The sequence below is a fragment of the Eulemur rufifrons genome, chromosome 6, assembly GCF_041146395.1.
Source record: "Eulemur rufifrons isolate Redbay chromosome 6, OSU_ERuf_1, whole genome shotgun sequence".
Lineage (NCBI taxonomy): Eukaryota > Metazoa > Chordata > Mammalia > Primates > Lemuridae > Eulemur > Eulemur rufifrons.
Window position 1 is genome coordinate 78,268,637 of NC_090988.1, and position 17,317 is coordinate 78,285,953.

The 17,317-nt window shown below is 46.5% G+C and overlaps 1 protein-coding gene across 12 annotated transcripts in view; it reads right to left on the reverse strand.

The window, feature by feature from the left end:
* WT1 (WT1 transcription factor) overlaps nt 1–17,317 on the reverse strand; it is a 46,779-nt gene that overhangs the window by 26,617 nt on the left and 2,845 nt on the right. For 4 of the 12 annotated variants that reach the window (XM_069469776.1, XM_069469775.1, XM_069469783.1 and 1 more), the window contains exons 2-4: nt 13,524–13,646; nt 12,999–13,101; nt 3,110–3,187 (exon numbers count right to left, since the gene is read on the reverse strand). In XM_069469776.1, coding sequence (XP_069325877.1) covers nt 3,110–3,187; nt 12,999–13,101; nt 13,524–13,646 — 304 coding nt within the window. Of the gene's footprint in view, nt 1–2,008; nt 2,060–3,109; nt 3,188–12,998; nt 13,102–13,523; nt 13,647–15,467; nt 15,746–17,317 lie in introns of those variants that run through there. The other 8 variants (XM_069469773.1, XM_069469772.1, XM_069469780.1 and 5 more) reach the window with 6 other exon arrangements.

A 17,317-nucleotide genomic window follows, 5' to 3' on the forward strand; every position in this document is an offset into this window, starting at 1 on the left:
TGGAATTACATATTCAACTGAATCCAGTTCTGGGTTGTTCTGGGGCTTGGAGGAGAAAGCTACAGAGTAACCATTTTTGAGAGCTAAAAGAGAGGAACTCTGTGAGCATGACATATCAGTGTCCATAAAATCAATCTAGCGCATCACAATCAGCATTTAAAAAATGATAGAGCAGAAAATACCAGCATGCACAACATCCTTAAGTGTAAGGACTGTTTAGTGAAAATGTGTGTGTTGTGTGTGTATGTGTGTGTGTGTGTTTGTGTGCACACACACGGGGGTATATCAGATCTCAGTGTAAAAGGTGCTTCAAACTGTAGTGACAATCTAAAAGGTTTAAGCAGCTCTAATCTAGGGCCCAGGTCCTAGAGTTAGACAGAACTGATTCCAACACAGCTCTGCCACTTACTATGCAAACTCGGTTAGGTGGTTTAATTCTCCAGTCTCCGCATCTGCAAGACGGATATGACCATGGTATCCTGGGGTGGTTGTAAGATCAGAAGAGGAAACACACACACAGCCCCTCATAATGTTAACATTCACCCTTAGATAAATGTTCAATTCACAAAATGGAAGCAGAAATTAGTTAACGTACAACATGTTCTAAAGGGATAAATGCACAATGTGACAGAAGATATCAGTAAATTAGATAATTATAATTTTTTGCTCTCTACAAGAGTTGTTCTTTTGTGGGACTATCTGTTGGGGCTATCTGATCCTTTTTATACAGCTCCCTGAATACAGTTAGTATTCAAGAAATACATTTTCATTTCAGAAATCCTTTTCCAAGATGTAACAAAACAATGAAAACTCTTCTAGGTTTCTTTTTCTTATACAAGATTGAACAAAACAAATTATTCACACGTTGTACTTCATCCTTACGATATGGTTTCTGACTCCTCAGCAAATGACTAACAACACAAGACCTTAAAAAGTATCAAAATTATCTCAACTCTGGAAAGACCCAGATTCAAATACATGCCAAGATTCCTTATCTGTAATTTTTGTAATTAAATAAACAAACCCTGTATTCCAGCATAAAGAAATTTTTAAAATTGAAACGTACGTAACTTTGCAATCATGGTCTATCTGTTCTTGGTATTTAGTTTGGGGAGAGTTACCAAGTTCTGAGCAGAAGAGAGAGAAGAGAAGGAAAGGATCCAAAAAGCAAGGGTGGGACCAAGAAGCCACCCAACTTAAGACAAGTTGAAAGGAGGCAGAAAGACAGAATGCTAAAATTGTCAGCAGCCCTTTGGATGGAAGTGGGGAGAGAAAAAAATTCAAGGCAACAGAAGGCTTTTTACTTGCAGGTAGAGAAAGGAAGTGGAGATTTAGATAAAATAGCAGAAAAATTGGGGAGAAGGATCTAATAATAAGTCTTGTAAGATGAAAAACAACTCTGCTGATCATGGAAGAATGGTTCAAAAACAGGATTGAGCCAACAAAAGAAAGAAGAAAAGAGTAAGGCTGGTTCTGGTGTTTAAGGAGAGAAAATAAAAGGAAATAGCTAAGGAAATGTCTCCATAGTGCAGGGTACTGGCCCGGGGAAGGCCCAAATGTTTGGGAATGGGAAAAAAAAAAGTCTTTGAAAAGCCTGGCCAGAGACTTAGGGTAAAAATTAAGTTCTCCCTGAAAAATGTAAAGGTAAATTAGAGAAAAAGCAAGTTAAGTAAATTAAGACTGAAAGACTTGAATGATCTAAAAGGAGCATTTGCAATGTCACAAGTTTAGTATTTTGTGAAACATTCATAAGGAAATGAGCAGGGTTCCTTCTGCATCATTTTTTTATCTCTCAGTTTTCCATGTTGATGAGAAACATCACCACCTCCATTTCACCACAGTATGTCTATGACAAACAAGAAGAGGCAGAGACAGGGGGATCAGTTCCTCCCATCCCACAACTGCTACCCTGGTTACCCACATGCCAGTCCTAACTCCTGCACCGCTGCAGGTGCCAGTCAACAAGGCCTACGCCATTTGCTGTGCCATCACCGCATTGTCCACTCACTTGCTCTGCCCTTCTGTCCATTTCACTGAGCTGGAGCTCCCAGCAGCAACTCTAGAAGAGAAGAAGAGGTGGGGAGTGGGGAATGGCGCATGCAAGGCTCTGGCAAGCCCCCCTAGTCCCAGAATCCAAGGAGAAGCCACTAAATACACAGAGACATAATGCTAGTTGTCTAATCAAGAGTGCTGAACTGAGTCCCCCATCCCATTGGGGCCAGTGGTGGGGTGGGAGTCACCTCAGGGAGGCTGGAAAGAGCCTGGGTTTTGGAATCAGGTGTGGGCTTGGAACCCCAGCTCTACCACTTAGTAGGATGTAAACTTGGGAAGTGACTTAATTCTTAGGGCTTGATTTACTCATCTATAAAACAGGGTAATGGTACCTAGACCTGATACGGTTATCAGGAAGATAAGATGAAGTAACCTAAAAGAGTACCTGATACACTGCAGGCATTTCATGAGTGTTACATGCTACTGCCCATCTCCTCAGACTTGTTAGAAAACCAAAAGCAAGTTCTTTCACTGTGAAAGCCAAGTCCCACTTGCCTTCCTTTTTTTTATTTTTAGGTGCAAAGAGTAGACCCTACCTACTTCTGCTAGTTGTATTCTCTCTATTATGGTTGTATATAATCTGTGGGGTGAGGTGGGGAAACCTGTTGGTGTGATCAGGCATGAGCACATCTGACTGTGTATTGCATAAATCAGCATCACACAAATACAAATTTGGATCCTGGGCTTTGTACACCCAAAGCATTTCTTGATAAGATAGTAGAATGATATCACTAGCAAAACGTAATCATTAAACGAGGCTGAATGGACACCACTTTGAAGAATTCTAAAACATTCAACAAGGAAAGACTCTATTAAGTGTTCCCAAGATATTCCCAACTCTCTTGCTCCAGACAAAAACATCTCCTATTTACATTTTTGAAAATTTAATACTGAACATAACCACCAACTGGGGGAAGGAAGAAAGCATTTTAATGCTACAGAGAGCTCTGCCCATTCTTCTAAAATTTTACTCTCTTCCTAAGTTCTAAGCACCTTTAAAATGGTCCAAACAGGTGTAAGTTACTGTTGAAGGGCAATGGAGTAGACAAGACCTTACCCCTTTAAGGTGGCTCCTAAGTTCATCTGATTCCAGGTCATGCATTCAAGCTGGGAGGTCATTTGGTATAAATTGTCACTGTTAGGAAAACATCAGAATTAGAAACACATAACCACAAAGAACAATATGCAATTATTTCTTCAAAAGCAATGGAGTTTTAACTTTTCTTCATAGTGCAAGCCTCCACATTTGCCAAAATGACAGAATATGCAAATCTGAAATGATTTTCATTTCATCCCACTGATCTCTGCACAGTTACTCACTTCACACACAGCAGAAAAACTATGAAAGCAACTTGGAAGCCTTTTAAAAACCTTAGTATAGCAAACGTTGAAGTTTCTAAAGAGGTATTAAACCTTTGAGGGGAAAAGGCTGAAGGGAGTAAAGCTTTGAAAGGCAACACAGGCTTGATAACTCAACATTAAAGTTAAAAGCCTGGAGCTGAAAGTAAAAAGACAGCAGATTAATTATTCGTGAAAAGGACATTAAGTTGTTTTAATCAAAAGGATAAGTATCATGTGGATTATGAGGGTCTGAAAAGTCAAAGAGTGATGGGTGATGGATGGTCTAAGATGCAAAGATGTGACAAGCAAAAGAAAGAGGATGACAAACTCTATGCACAGCCAAAGGAAGCATTTTCTATATGTTTTATAATCCTGCTACAAGTCAAATGGAATTAAAAAAAAAAAAAAAAAAGGCAAACTCAATCCAGTTCCATGAGGGAAACAAATGGTCATTTACAATCTTATCATAAGAATAAAATAAGAAAAGAATACACTGAAGAATAAAATACACCATCATGTAAACCAAAACAAAAGCTGTTCTCTCCTCTTTATATTTATCTCATTCCCAGAAAATTAGCAAATAAATCAATTACCAGAAACCTCCTAAATTATCAAGCTCTGCTAAGAATAAATTTAGGCCTGAACTAAAATGGTTAATTATGAAATTTGAGAGCCAAGAGATTAATGGTTTGTTTGGGAACCCTCATTACAGAAGAAAATTTTCACTCTACCTTCATGGCAGAAGTGAAAAAAGATAAGAAGTATTCAATATCTGATGGGTGAGATCAGATTGCAAATCCTGGACAATCTCTCCATCTTGTCATGGCATTCCTTTGGGTTGCTTCATTGGGCAGAGGCAACACCAAAGAAAGTTTTTTTCCAGCCCACCAAACTGGGAACTTGCAGAGAGGTGAGGGAAATTACAGCAACTTGGAATAAATGAATGCTGTGTGCGCTCTCTCCACATACATAGCTTGATAAATCATGGTTGAGTCCATCTGACTCTCATGTAATCACTCTGAAAATTATTTGGAAAATTATTTGGAACTCCCCAGTGGCAGGTACACAGGAGAAGGAGGAAATCGGATTCCAGGAGGGAATTTTTGCATATGAAAAGTAAAGTGACTTCAAACTCAAAGTATGTGCAGTTTCATTAGTCAAGTGTATATCTGGAGCCCATCATTCATCCCCATGTCTGACCGGCTATTATGCTACTACAATATCCTACATATCAATGAAAAAAAAAATGATTAGTTTCTCCTGCAGCTTCCCCGTTCGCAGCAGCAGCCGTGCTGGTCTGTGCCACTACGTTTCGCAATTCCACAAATTCTTGCTGTAAGGCCGGTGTAATTAATTCCTGAAGGACCCCAACTTTTATTAGAAGTGCCAGCCTGCTACATTTACCACAGGAGAGTTTCTTGAACTTTCTTTGGGCTGACAGTTCATTAATAAGCGGCCTCCTCCACAGTCTCTCTACTGGTTTTTGTTCTCCTGTGCCTTTTCATCAAGCAATCCATTTATTAATCTCGCCATTAATCTCCGCCAACAGGCATTGTATTCCCCAGGCAGCTCTATATTTTTGTCACGAATTTTTAAAAAATCGTTCGCCAACCAAAATCACTCAGTCCCAGTTGACAATTTTCCTAGACCCTGTTGGGATGTGGGATCTTTCTGAAATTATTTCATCCTTGCATAAGACTAAGAAAAATCATAATTTTCAGGAGGGCTGAGGAAACAAGATGAGTGACAGAAGTTTATGCAGAAGGGTGAATGAATCCCAAATATCTAACCTTATGAGTTAGGAATTTTCTCACAGACTTAAAGAACAGTCCAGTTGATTCCTAAGGGTCCTCTAGAAGGAAGTACCCCAAAGAGAAAATATTTTAAAAGGCATTTTCTTGGCCTGCAGAAAGCAAGCTTGCTCAAATACAGGATCTATGTTTTACATACATGAATCTTCCTAGTGGGTGCTTAATAAATACTCTGTGTTGCACTAATGTGGTAGCCACATGTGGCTATTAAGCACTTGACATATGGCTAATGCTATACACTGAAATGCTAATATTGGCTATATTGAGTGTAACACAATATCTGAAAACTACTTTCACTGTTCCTTATTTTTTTAAAGGGGTTACTAGCAAATTTCAAATTACATGTATAGCTTGCATTATGTTTCTACTGGACAGTGCTACTCCGTAAGTTTTGGGACATTGAGTAAATCAGTTCAGCACCTCAGTTTTCTCATCTGTCAAATGGGAATATTAATCTCAATCAGTCTCATTTTACAGAGATGTCGTGAGGCCTTAATACAGTAATGCCCATAAAGGCTCTTTGAAGGTGATACACATAATACATTTTCGTTTTCTCTAACCTACCAAATTTTGCGCAGTACTTTCAAATGTTCTCAACACTGCTCACAACAACTTTGTGAGGTAGGTTTATTTATGATCCCCATCTATCAGTTGAGGCCCGGGGCTCAGAGAGGTGCCTACTGCTGGCATGCCGGGTACCCCCAATCCCACCCTGCCCTGCCCCTTTAAAGGCAGCCTGGCATTATTTAGCCTCTAAACTACCATTCAGCCTCTTCTCACTACCATTTATACAATGATAATATTAATAATAATAATAATACACACAAGAGTATTATCACACAGGTGAAAGAGAATATCTCAAGGGAGCATCGTGACCTACTCTGTCTTCATAAAGTGACAACATGCAGGATGCCCAATGCCTCCTCTTCAGCTAACTAAAGATAGTGTCCCAAGATCCCAGTAGGAGCCTCCCTTTTGTGATTCTAGTTGTCCTGATAGCTCAGCCTGCAAACCCTCAGAAGGGGAGACAAGGTGGGGAGGGCAGATGGGAGAGAAGGACTTGCAGAAAATCCCCAAGCTACTAATAGGTTTCCTGAGGCCAGAGATAGGATCAGAGCACAGTTTTAACCACATCCTGCCTTCTGCTGGCTCCTCAAACGCTCAGTCAGTCGGTCTGGCTAGCACAACTTTTCAACTGGAAGTGAATGACAGCTATGACAATAACTGCTGCTGGGGAGAGGACAAAATGTGAACTTGAGCTAAAAATACTGGGCCTAAGCATGCTCAGGCTCTGATCGGCCAACACCCACCTCTCATCGTGGAAGCCCACGGAAAAGGACAGCATCATTCAAGAAATAGTATGGCTTCTGGCAAATGAAGCATCGAATTATTAAATAACCCCTGTAGGTGTCGACCACCCCATTCCCAGAGGAGATCTGATAAGCAGGTGGCTCGGCTCCCAGCAACCGCAGTGGTCACGTAGGCATTTCAGCTCCAACCGTCTAGCTCTGCCTGCTCGGAAGTGAACTCTGAAATTGCAGGCTGCCAAAATATATTCCAAAAGTCATGATGTCCTTTATTATATTTTTAAGTAGATCTTTAAAAAAAAGTCACTTGTTTCCTATGTAAGAAATGTTTGAAGTTGGAGGCAAAGGAGAGAGGAAAGAAACTTCTCTAACTGGGATTAATGCAAGTTGGAGTAAAATAAAAGGAAGTCAGTCCTAGCAAAAAGGGAACTTAAAAGGAAATCAGTAGTAGATCATATAGAGTTTGTTTTGGCCTGGACTGCAGTATTACTGAGTTCTCGACCTCTGCACAAAAAGAAAGGAAGAAAAAAAAAACCTCAGCTATTATCTAGACTAGAACTTCACTCTTCAAATGCATGTGTGATTCAAGCATATTTTCAATTTTAAGTGTGTTTACTATATTCAGTAGAACAAGGAAGAAAAGTTCATGTCACCACTGGAATAGAACTGTCTAACCTAGTTGAGATTAGGGTCCCTTCTGCCACGTGGTTGGTGGCTGGCAAAACAACATCTTGGTAGAAGTAGAGAGTTTCCCCACAGGATCAAAACTAACAAACAAAAAAAGCCAAAAGTAGAGATCACTGTGGCCAGAATTCATGTTTCCAGCTTGTGCTGTAACAGCTCTGCCCCTCACCAACAGAAAGGCCTCTGTGGGTTTACGTCTACCTGGTAACTAAAGCTCATGCATAGAGGCTGCAGCCAGACTTCCACGCACCCTTCTCCTGTCCTCTTCCCTCCAAGGCGCCCTGGAGGCTGCTTGCCCAGAAATTTCTGCCCAGCAGGCCACGATGAATAATTATTTCACAGTCACTCTCTTGGTATTGTAATTTCTCTCAAGCTCACCAGCTAACCAAAGAAAAACCCACTGGGGATTCAATTTCTATTAATAAACACTTGGTCAGCACAAAAGATACAGGAATATTTGGAACTAGATTTTTACCCCTCCCTGGAGACGAGATTAATTCAAGCCCGTGGCTTTGATAACATTGCCCATCACCGTGGAAGCCACTTTAGACCTTCCGCCTTCTTTCTACCTATGTGGGAAACAAATACTAATATTGTAGTAAGTGCAAATACTATGTAAACTGTATATAATTACACAAGTGAAAAGAGACATGTTAATTATGATTTTATTTTCTTGAGCACAAGCTGTCCATCTGATTTACGTCTATGTTGAAGGCCAACCTGAATGGTGGATCATGCATTTCTTGCTGACTTGTGGAACCCAAGATTCCCCAGAAACTCTACAGCTGCTAAGGAGGTTTCTCTCACATGAATGACAGTCTATTGGTAACAGGCTCCACTGTCAAAGTCACCATTTGTGAATCACCAACATTCAATTAAAAATAGTCAAACCAGCAATTATCTCTTCCAGGGTTGGAGGAGTTTTACCTGCTAAAGGGGAAAAGTACGGCAAAAAGAAATGTCTTTGTTTCAATTGGTAGTGCAGTTGATAAAGAAGGATATGCAAACCTAATAAAAGAGCAAAGAGAAAGGGAAAAGACTAGAGTGTCTAAAAAAAACCAACCAGTATGCATGGCTATATTTCTTCAAACACAGTGCATAGAACTTTCCAAGTAGCTATAAGGACCAACCCATGAGTCAGAGACTTGGGGCTCCAAGGAGGTCAGCAAACAGAAGAGGCAGAGGGGGACCAGGGAAGAGGGCTCAAGGGAAGAGAGCAGAGAAGCCCCAGCTAGCTGCCTTTTCTGGGTGGAAATTGGGAAAAAATTGTGCCTAGTGAGGTTGGACCTCATTACTCCCTCCACCCACCAGGAGAACATGGGGTACACCCTTCTATAGGATCTTACCTCTGGGCAGGTACAAACAAGGGTGGCCCTAGAAGCAGTCCTTCATCCTAGGTCTATATGGACAGGGAGAAAGGTCTCTGCCCTGGGATTCCTTAGGTGCCTGGACTGAAATTTACCACAGTAATTCACACCCAGTGTTAAAGATAAAGCTGGAGGAGTCTGGAGTTTGAAAGATATGACAGCTTCTTTGTGAGTTAGGACTTCAAGAGAATGCTCAAGTCTGCTTCTGACTATACCCACCAGGTAAGATACTGTTTCCAAACCATTAAGAGCTTTCTATCAAAAGCTATGGATAAAACTAACAGATAATAGGACTTCTTTCACAACTGGAGGAAATAAAGACCTTCCTCTAGCAAGACCAAGCACAGTTGCCACCTTCAGAAAGAGAATGGCACTTATCCATTTGGAAAGGAAGTAAGGTGCAGAGCGTAGGGGGATGGATTCTGGAGCCTCAATATCTGAATTTGAACACCAATTCTGTCCCTTACTGTGTTCACACTGGGGAAATTTATCTCTCCAGGCCTCAGTTTCCTCTTCTGTAAAATGGGGGTGATAACCTATTGCCTACCTCAAAGATTTGTTAGGTGGATTAAGTAAGTCAATACTTGTAAAGTGTTTTCAATGTGACCTTGCATGTGGTAGGTCTCCACGGGCATTTGTTCTTACTATTTATCAGTACAAGTGCTGGCACAAACTGTGTAAGGGGAATTAATCCAGGTGGGGAACCCTGAGTGGTCTAGAAGCACACACATTCAGAGTATAGGTGGGCGCTGAAGTCAGAGAGACTGAGAATCAAATCCTAGTTCTGATTCTCATTCACTGTGTAACCTTGAGCAAGTTACTTTGGGTCTCTAAATGTATTTTATTATCAGTAAAATACAGGGTAAATGAGTGAACTGAGTGAAGCACTTATCATAGTGCCCAGCAGCATGTAGTCAACATGCAATGAATACTAGATATTATTTTTATTTTTTTTTTTTTTTTGAGACAGAGTCTCACTCTGTTGCCCAGGCTAGAGTGAGTGCCGTGGCGTCAGCCTAGCTCACAGCAACCTCAAACTCCTGGGCTCAAGCGATCCTCCTGCCTCAGCCTCCCGAGTAGCTGGGACTACAGACATGCACCACCATGCCCGGCTAATTTTTTTTTCTATATATATTTTTAGCTGTCCATATAATTTCTTTCTATTTTTAGTAGAGATGGGGTCTCGCTCTTGCTCAGGCTGGTCTCGAACTCCTGAGCTCAAACGATCCGCCCACCTCGGCCTCCCAGAGAGCTAGGATTACAGGCGTGAGCCACCGCGCCCGGCCAATACTAGATATTATGTTATAGAGACTCATGCTTTCATCCAGCTATGATCACTGGGTTCCATAAGGACCAACATTAGGTTTCAGAAGCCTAAGGATCTTTAGACAAACCTCCACCCATCTGCAATCCTAGGGGGCAGAGGTGGGGAAACCACCTTCTGTCTCTTCCTGTAAGTTAACTGGGTGCATTTTCTAGTCACTGTTGTTCATATGTTGTTCATATCCACACACAAGTATATATAGCCGTAAGTCCTCAGATCTGTTACCTGAGGGAAGGGAGGGAATTGTGCAGGGGGCAAGGAAAGAATTGGGATTTTGAGAATTTCCTCAAAGCAAACTCACATTGTACACTGTGTATTTAATATCAGATATTACCTTTAGTTCAGGTTGGAAAGGGAAACTAGATCCCAAGACTGGGGAGACAAAAGCTTTTGTGGGGTAGTCTGCTTCAGGGGGTCAGATGCAACAAGGCAAATAAAATACAAACAAGCTTTTTCCAAGAAGTTCCCAATTTCGGACAGAAAAAAGAACGGAACCAGAGACCAGTAGAAGCACAGGTGAATATCTAAAATCCAAAAGTTAGGCCATTAAGCAATTAAAGATGAGTCCTATTTTCTAAGCCTTTTCAAACATTTCATCCATGGAAGCATTTAGATACCCTTTCAAATTTTTTTAGGAGTAGGAAAGAAGAAAATCATACAACTGCAGTAATGTTGGTGCAATTTTAAAACATCCCTATACCTGCCAATTCATCGTTACTACAGGAGAGGCACAGGATCTTTGAAAAGTGATTAGAAAGGTGAATTTAGGGTAGATGGAGCTTCAGAGACTCAAGAGAGTACAAACTTCAAAGGAGCAAACTTTTCCTACACTAGCCACAAAATTCCTTTTTGAGATGTTATTACTTGAGAAATTTTCTGTAATAGGAGAAAATGGTATTTTTATGAGATTTGTGTAAAACTAACAAGACCAAGGGAAGTTCCAGAATGGCACAGAAAGAAAGAATAAGCAAATATATCTGAAAGATGAATCTGGCAAAATTACTTTATAATGGCCAACTAGAAATAGGATTAGAAAATGTGAAAATTTATATATAAAATGCAATTTGAGTTATTTTCCTACTTCCATAGAAACCATAAATTCAGATGTAAGTCAAAATCCACCACAGAGACTCTGTTTGGAGACTGGCTATTAAACCAGTGGTTGTAGCACTTTATCCTGGACTCCTTCTCTTTCTAGGCCACTCAGTCCCTCTGATGGGCCCTTTCCTAATGTCCCACAAAGTCCAGGCTTGGGAGAGAGGAAAGTAAGGAGGCAGTGTGTAGCTGAGAAGTCGCTCCTATGCAAGACTACAACTCCTCCCAGTCCCCAACCCCCAAGGGGGTATCCCAGCCCATCTCAATAGCACCCACACCTGCAGCAAGGTCTTCCTCTCAGCCTGGGGTAAGACATCAGATGAATCCACAAGGAGCCAAAAAAGGAGAGGTGTGTCAAGGTCATTCCATGGGGAACCCTTCCAACTGCCCCTCCACAGCTACTAGAATAACAGCAATGACACCTGGCAATGGGCGGGAGCAGCTACTCAAGAAGGATGGCAATGGCTCTGCTGCTAGTTTTGCCAGGGGAGGGGGTTCAGAATGGCTGCAAATCCTGCACCCATTCCAGGGACGTGAACCACCGAAGGGAGGCGCTGAGCTGGCGGGCTTGGGGCGGAAGGCTGAGCCTGCGGTGCAGACCAGAATTGGTTTCTAGCTAGGAAGGGAGAAAAAGGAGGATAAGGAAGTGTGACCATTCTACTTCTATCTGTGCAACCTGCGCACATTTCTTCCTCCCCTACGCCCCACCCCGCGGAAAAGTGATGAGAATCCAAGATTCGATTTGATATGCCAGATTTTCAGATCAAAGGGAAAGTTTTCCCCAGTCCGCACACCTCAGGCGTCAGAAACAGAAGAGGTGGGTCCCTGTACCTCTCTAGAAACTACAAGGAAGGTCCCCGATGGGAGAGTCAGGCCAGTCCCAGGCTCAATCCCCCAAATGCAGCCGGGGCATTGGGATGCGCAGCCGCGGACGGGACGTGGAGCCAGGACTCCAGCCCCTCCTCCACCTGCGGGATGCGAGGTCCCCCAGGCGCGGCCGTTCCCCCACCCAATCTCCCCGGGCAGGCTCTTTTCCTTCCTTCATTACCTCACTACCTCCTTCCCTTGACGTCAGCCCCGGGTCCCCGCGCGGAGGGGTGGGAGGATGGGATGCGTTTGGGGGCAGTCGGTGTCAGGATCTCCACAGCACTGGGGCGGGGGGGGGGGGGGGGGGGGCGGAGGGGGGGGCGCTATGAGGTCATGTGCACCCAATCCTGAGGCCCCAAAGGCCGCGCGCCGCCACTTCCCTGCCTCCGCCCCACTTTCCCGCCCGGCGCAGGCCGGACTGTGCGCCACAGTTACTAGGCAACCCTATCGGAGACGCGGGATGCCCGCCAAGTTCACCCAAAGTTGAAGAATAAATTTGGGAGAGAGAAGGTGGAGGGTGGAGCGAGAGGCGAGAAAAAGAAGACGGGACCACAGAAAAAGCTGGTAGGGGAAAGAAGCTGGTCTTTGACCTCCGACGAACAGGAAGGAGGTGACACGCGGGCTGGAGCAGGCTCCCCCGACGGCCCTGGTGCAACCCGACCACCGTCCCGCTCACAGGCCGGGGTCCCAGTGCGTAGCCAAGCGCTGGGCATGACGCCCACAAGCCTGCCGAGGGGTGGGGAGAAGGCTGTGGCCAAGGTACACGCCCTCGAATCCTTTGGCCGGTGTGGCCAGTGGACGAGGAGGGGTTTGAAGAGTGAGAAGAACGGAGCGGGAGTGGACTCCGTGTTTAATCTTTGGAAGGTAACTTCTTCCCAGCAAAGACTCTTTAAAAAATAAAAATAACTTCGAAGTGCCACTCGTCCTTCTTCAGCTCCAAACAGTAATTGCCCTCATTTATATCCAAAGAAAGAACAACCAGAAGGCCGGGGATATCAGCTTTAATTTGCTCTAAGCAGCTATGTCTTCCACCTCCAGGACTCTGCACGCCCGAAGCCCGAGTTGCCCCACGTGGGACGTCCCGCGCCTGCGGCTTGCGCGCCCCCTCCGCGGTCCCAGGGACTCAGACACGGTCCCAGTGCCTTCCTACCTGCTGTAGGGCGTCCTCAGCAGCAGGGCCTGGCTGCCAGTGCAGCTGTCGGTGGGGGTGTGGCAGCCGTAGACTGGGGGCGGCACCGAGTACTGCTGCTCACCTGCGGAGAGCGGGGACAGCCGGGTGAGCGCGCCCCAAGGACTCGGGTAAGAGGTCGCAGGTGGGGGAAATGCGAGCATCCCGGGCTGGGCCCGGAGGCTGAGCTAAGGATGTCGGGCCGGATGCAGGGCGTGCAGAACGTAAAGAGCCAGGCTGCTCACTTTACATTCCCTTCACCGTCACCGCGTGGTACACCTCGAGACATTCGAGACATTCGTAAACCTGGCTGAATGGCTCTGTCCCTACCGTATTTGGGATGGAAGGAGGCTTAGTCTTTTAAAGAGAGTAAAACCGGGCAATTTCTAAGGTCCTTTTAGATTTTCTCCTCTCCCTCCCCAAATTTGCTGTGGGTTGGAAATTCCTTGGGGGGCGGGGTAGCATGACCAAGGGTATAATTATCCCACTTCGTTCCCTCCCGCTTACCCAGAGAGCCCTGCTGGCCCATGGGGTCCTCATGCTTGAAGGAGTGGTTGGGGAACTGCGCCGCATGGTGCGAGGGCGTGTGGCCGTAGCTGGGCGTCCCGTCGAAGGTGACCGTGCTGTATCCTGCGGGAGTGGCAGAGAGAAGCACAGTGTCAGCAGGGCTTCGGGGAGACAGGGACCGTGGGTCGGAGCAAGAACCCTATCGGGGCAGGGCGGAGTGGGGGTGTCGACCCCAGTATTCGGATGCCCAGCAGAGGGTAGTCCCGCCCCAACAGCCTCCAGGACTTCCAGCGGGAAGCGGCCCCAAATCCCCAGGTGTGACCTCGGGACAGGCTTCCCCACCCTTTCCCGGACTAAAACCCTGACATCCCCGCTGTCTCCCTATTTGTTTACGCCTCCGTCTTCCACGGTGTCTGCCACTTCTGCAGCGAAACCCTGGCAAGTTAAGTATAAAAACCGTCGCCCACTCGGCGGAGAAAGTTGTTTTTCCCAAAAAACAAACACGGCGGCTCTCGCGCAAGGGGCAGCGCGGGCGAGCGAAATGAATCTGCTCGGCTGACCCCGCGCTGACTCCGAGCTGTAAATCAGAGGCCCGCGCACCAACTTTCATTAATTACTCGGAGCCAGTTAAACGGCCTGGTCTTAAAATGGGAAGAGTAATTACCTAGTAATGTTATCTGTCTGGGGCTGCACGACCCAACACCACGACGGGGCCCTCGGGAAAGCCGATGAGGGGACAAAGAAGTGAGGGGGAAAAGAAGTGGCCCTTCCAGTTGGACCCTCAGCCTCAACCCTGCGCCCTCCTCCTACCCCTCTCCAACCCACCTGGCGCCCAGAGGGTCAGACTCTGACCACTGCTGGAGGGCCAACTTCCTCGTTCCCGGCCGGTAACACTGGTTTTAGAGTGTGCCTCCACAGTGTGTCTCTTTTTCCCTCCTAGGCAGTGCACCGGCCTTCTGCATCCGTTTCCCTGCTGAGAAACTGCCAAGGGCAATATCACCTGTTCTTACCCATCTCTCCGAAAGTGAGTAAGGAAATGTGTTGTCTCAGTTGGAAAACATAGTCTTTTATGATTTTTATTAAATTGCTTTAAACACATACCCCATCAACCTCTGGAAAGCTGTTGCCACCTCTGGGGAAAAAAACATTGGCTAAAGTTCAGTCCTTGGTCCCTGAACCCAAAGGCGGACTCCTCTATTTCTGGTGCAACCTCCAGAGTCAGTGGCCAAGCAGCAAAAGATACCAGCTGGCTGCTCCCAACGGCTCCCTGCAGGACCACCCCACCAGCCTCAGTTCCACCCAGCCCAGGGACCAACCGTGTTTGGTCTCCAAACCCCACAAAATTCTCAGGAGTGAGGTGGGGCAAACAACCTCCATTCCTCTACTCTTGCCTGGTATGACCAAGATTCTGCAACAAGTGTCTCCGAAGACTTAAACAGGACAGAAAAATGAAGCCCTTACCCCCATCTTGGAAACACAGCCACCCACCCCAAAAACAAAAATGGAGCTTGTATCTCCGGGACAATAGGATGGTGTGTCAGAGTGGGAGGGAGGGAGGGAGCAAATCGTAACTATTTAGATTGTACAGGTCTGGCTTAAGTTTCAAGGACGGTCAGAGCCGCAGGTTGGGGATTTAAGAAGCCACCAGCTTTTACAATCTGCATGACCCCAGAGAGCCTCTATTTCTCGCCTGCTAAGTGGACAAACATAACGCCCGGCCGGCCCCCTTAGTTCTCAGGGTGGGTGAGCTCGCTTGGGCTTCCAGAGACTTACTTCCTTTTGAAAGCAGAGGCCCGGTCCTGTTCTAGGCCTGCAGATAGCTTACCAACGAAATTTGGCTCCGGGGACGCATTTTGCGCAGAGGGAAGGCAGAATTTCTGAAAGGGCATTTTTTTAAGTAAAGAGGAGAAATAGAAGCGACAAATCAATTTTCTCTAGACGAACCCTTTTCCATTCCTGGGCTGATGAGCAGGCAGTGAGCCGCGGCACTGCGCAGTCCTCAGAGCCCCGCTCCGAAACAGTGAGCGGGGAGGGCGGTAGGTCCTGAACTGCAGCTCCTGCGCACAGGCCGCGGTCGCTCCGCACCCTGGAACTCGGGCCGAGGATGCCGGTGCCCTGCGAGGCTCCCTAGCCCCCTTCTAAGACAGGACACGCAGACCTCGGCGGGCACCGGGCCTCGAACCCCCTCCCTCAGTTCCCCCAGGTGGGGCAGTGGTGAAAGCGCCCGCGGGGCCGAGAGAGGGCTCTTTTAATTAGAAGCTTATCGGATGCGAGTCTGATTAGAGCACGCTGTCCCCCAGCCCCGCTCTGGGCCTGGCACAGAGAGTGCGGGGGCTGGAACCGGGGGAGGGGCAGCTGCCGGCTGGAAGGAGCAGCGTGTTCAAAGGCTCCTTGTACAGGCCTTGGAGAGAGAGGCTACGGTGGCCAAGATAGTGCCTTTCCCACGGTTAGTCCCGGCCTGAGATGGGAGGCGCAACCTTGACCTTACGACGAGGCGAGACGCGCTCTGAGCCTTACTCCCCTGCTGGCGGCTGCGGAGAAGGCCAGAAACAGCCTGGCCCTGCCGGCCCCTGGGGAGCCCAGAGGTGGATGGACAGCAGGCTAGGCCAGGAAGGTGCTAGGAAGGCTGAAAATGATCACTGCAGCTGCAGCGAGATCTGAGAAAACCTATACCACAACGAAATACCCTCTCCTATGTGATGGGAAGGGGGAGCCTTTGGCCCTTGGGCGTAGCTGGCCCAGGAGACCCTAGGGTGCCTGGTGATCCCAAGGCCAGATCCTGTGTTAGAGTTCTGCCCGACAGCAGAACTGGGGGATCAGGAGGTGACTGGCGAGCAACAATTTTTTCCCCCTCTCTTAGCCCTGCATTTAGTTTGGACTATCCAAATCCTCACCCTACTTCTGACACACCCTTCAGCTCTCACACACAGACTACAGTGAGTTCAGTGCCCATCCAGCAGACCAGGAGAAATACATCTCAACAGTGGGCCCAAGATCCCCAGAAAGGAGGTAGAACTAGCCTAGAATGGTCTGGGTTCCAGACCCAACTCTGCCACAACTGAGACCTCTTGCACACCTAATCTCATTAGACCCTCCACTTCCTCACCCAAAAATAAGGAGCTTCTCCAGTGTCAGGCTGTGAGCTTCTTGCAAAGGTCCTTGAGGCCATTAATTGTCTTAATAGTCCCAGCACCTTGCAGAGTAGGCGCGTGATGTTTGCTAAATTAATGTTTAGAATATAAGATCCCAACTATAATATTTAAGAAAATTTATAAAATGAACATGCTTGTGAAATTGGGGGGGGGGGGTGAGTGGGCACCAGCAATTGCCCTTGCCTGTGGGCCATGGCTAGGCTGCCCTAGGGATCCAGAGACAGGCTCCATTCCTCTTCCCTGGAGTTTGGCCTTGGCACACTGATGGCCATTCCCACACTTTTGAGAGGAGTTGATACCCTTGCCTCTCCAAGCTCCAAGCCTTGGGCCAGGCCATTCCTGGAGGGAGCAGCAAGAACCCCAGAAATCAAAAGAGTAAATCCAGCATCTTGAGTCCTGAGGGCTGCCCTTGTTGCTGACTCCTGGGTAGAAGTGGAGGGATTCTCACATACCCCAGCTCGCAGTGAGCCCCAAAGGCTGCGCATGCTTGACCTGTTCATGTTTTCATTTCTAGTGAAAACTTAAGCCTGCAGACAAGAACCAGCTTATAGGTTATATGACCTGAATCTGTGGCCCTCTCTCCATTGGGATTTTCCCCCAGGGTGGAGAGGGAGGACACGTTCACCTGCTAGTCGTCCCCAG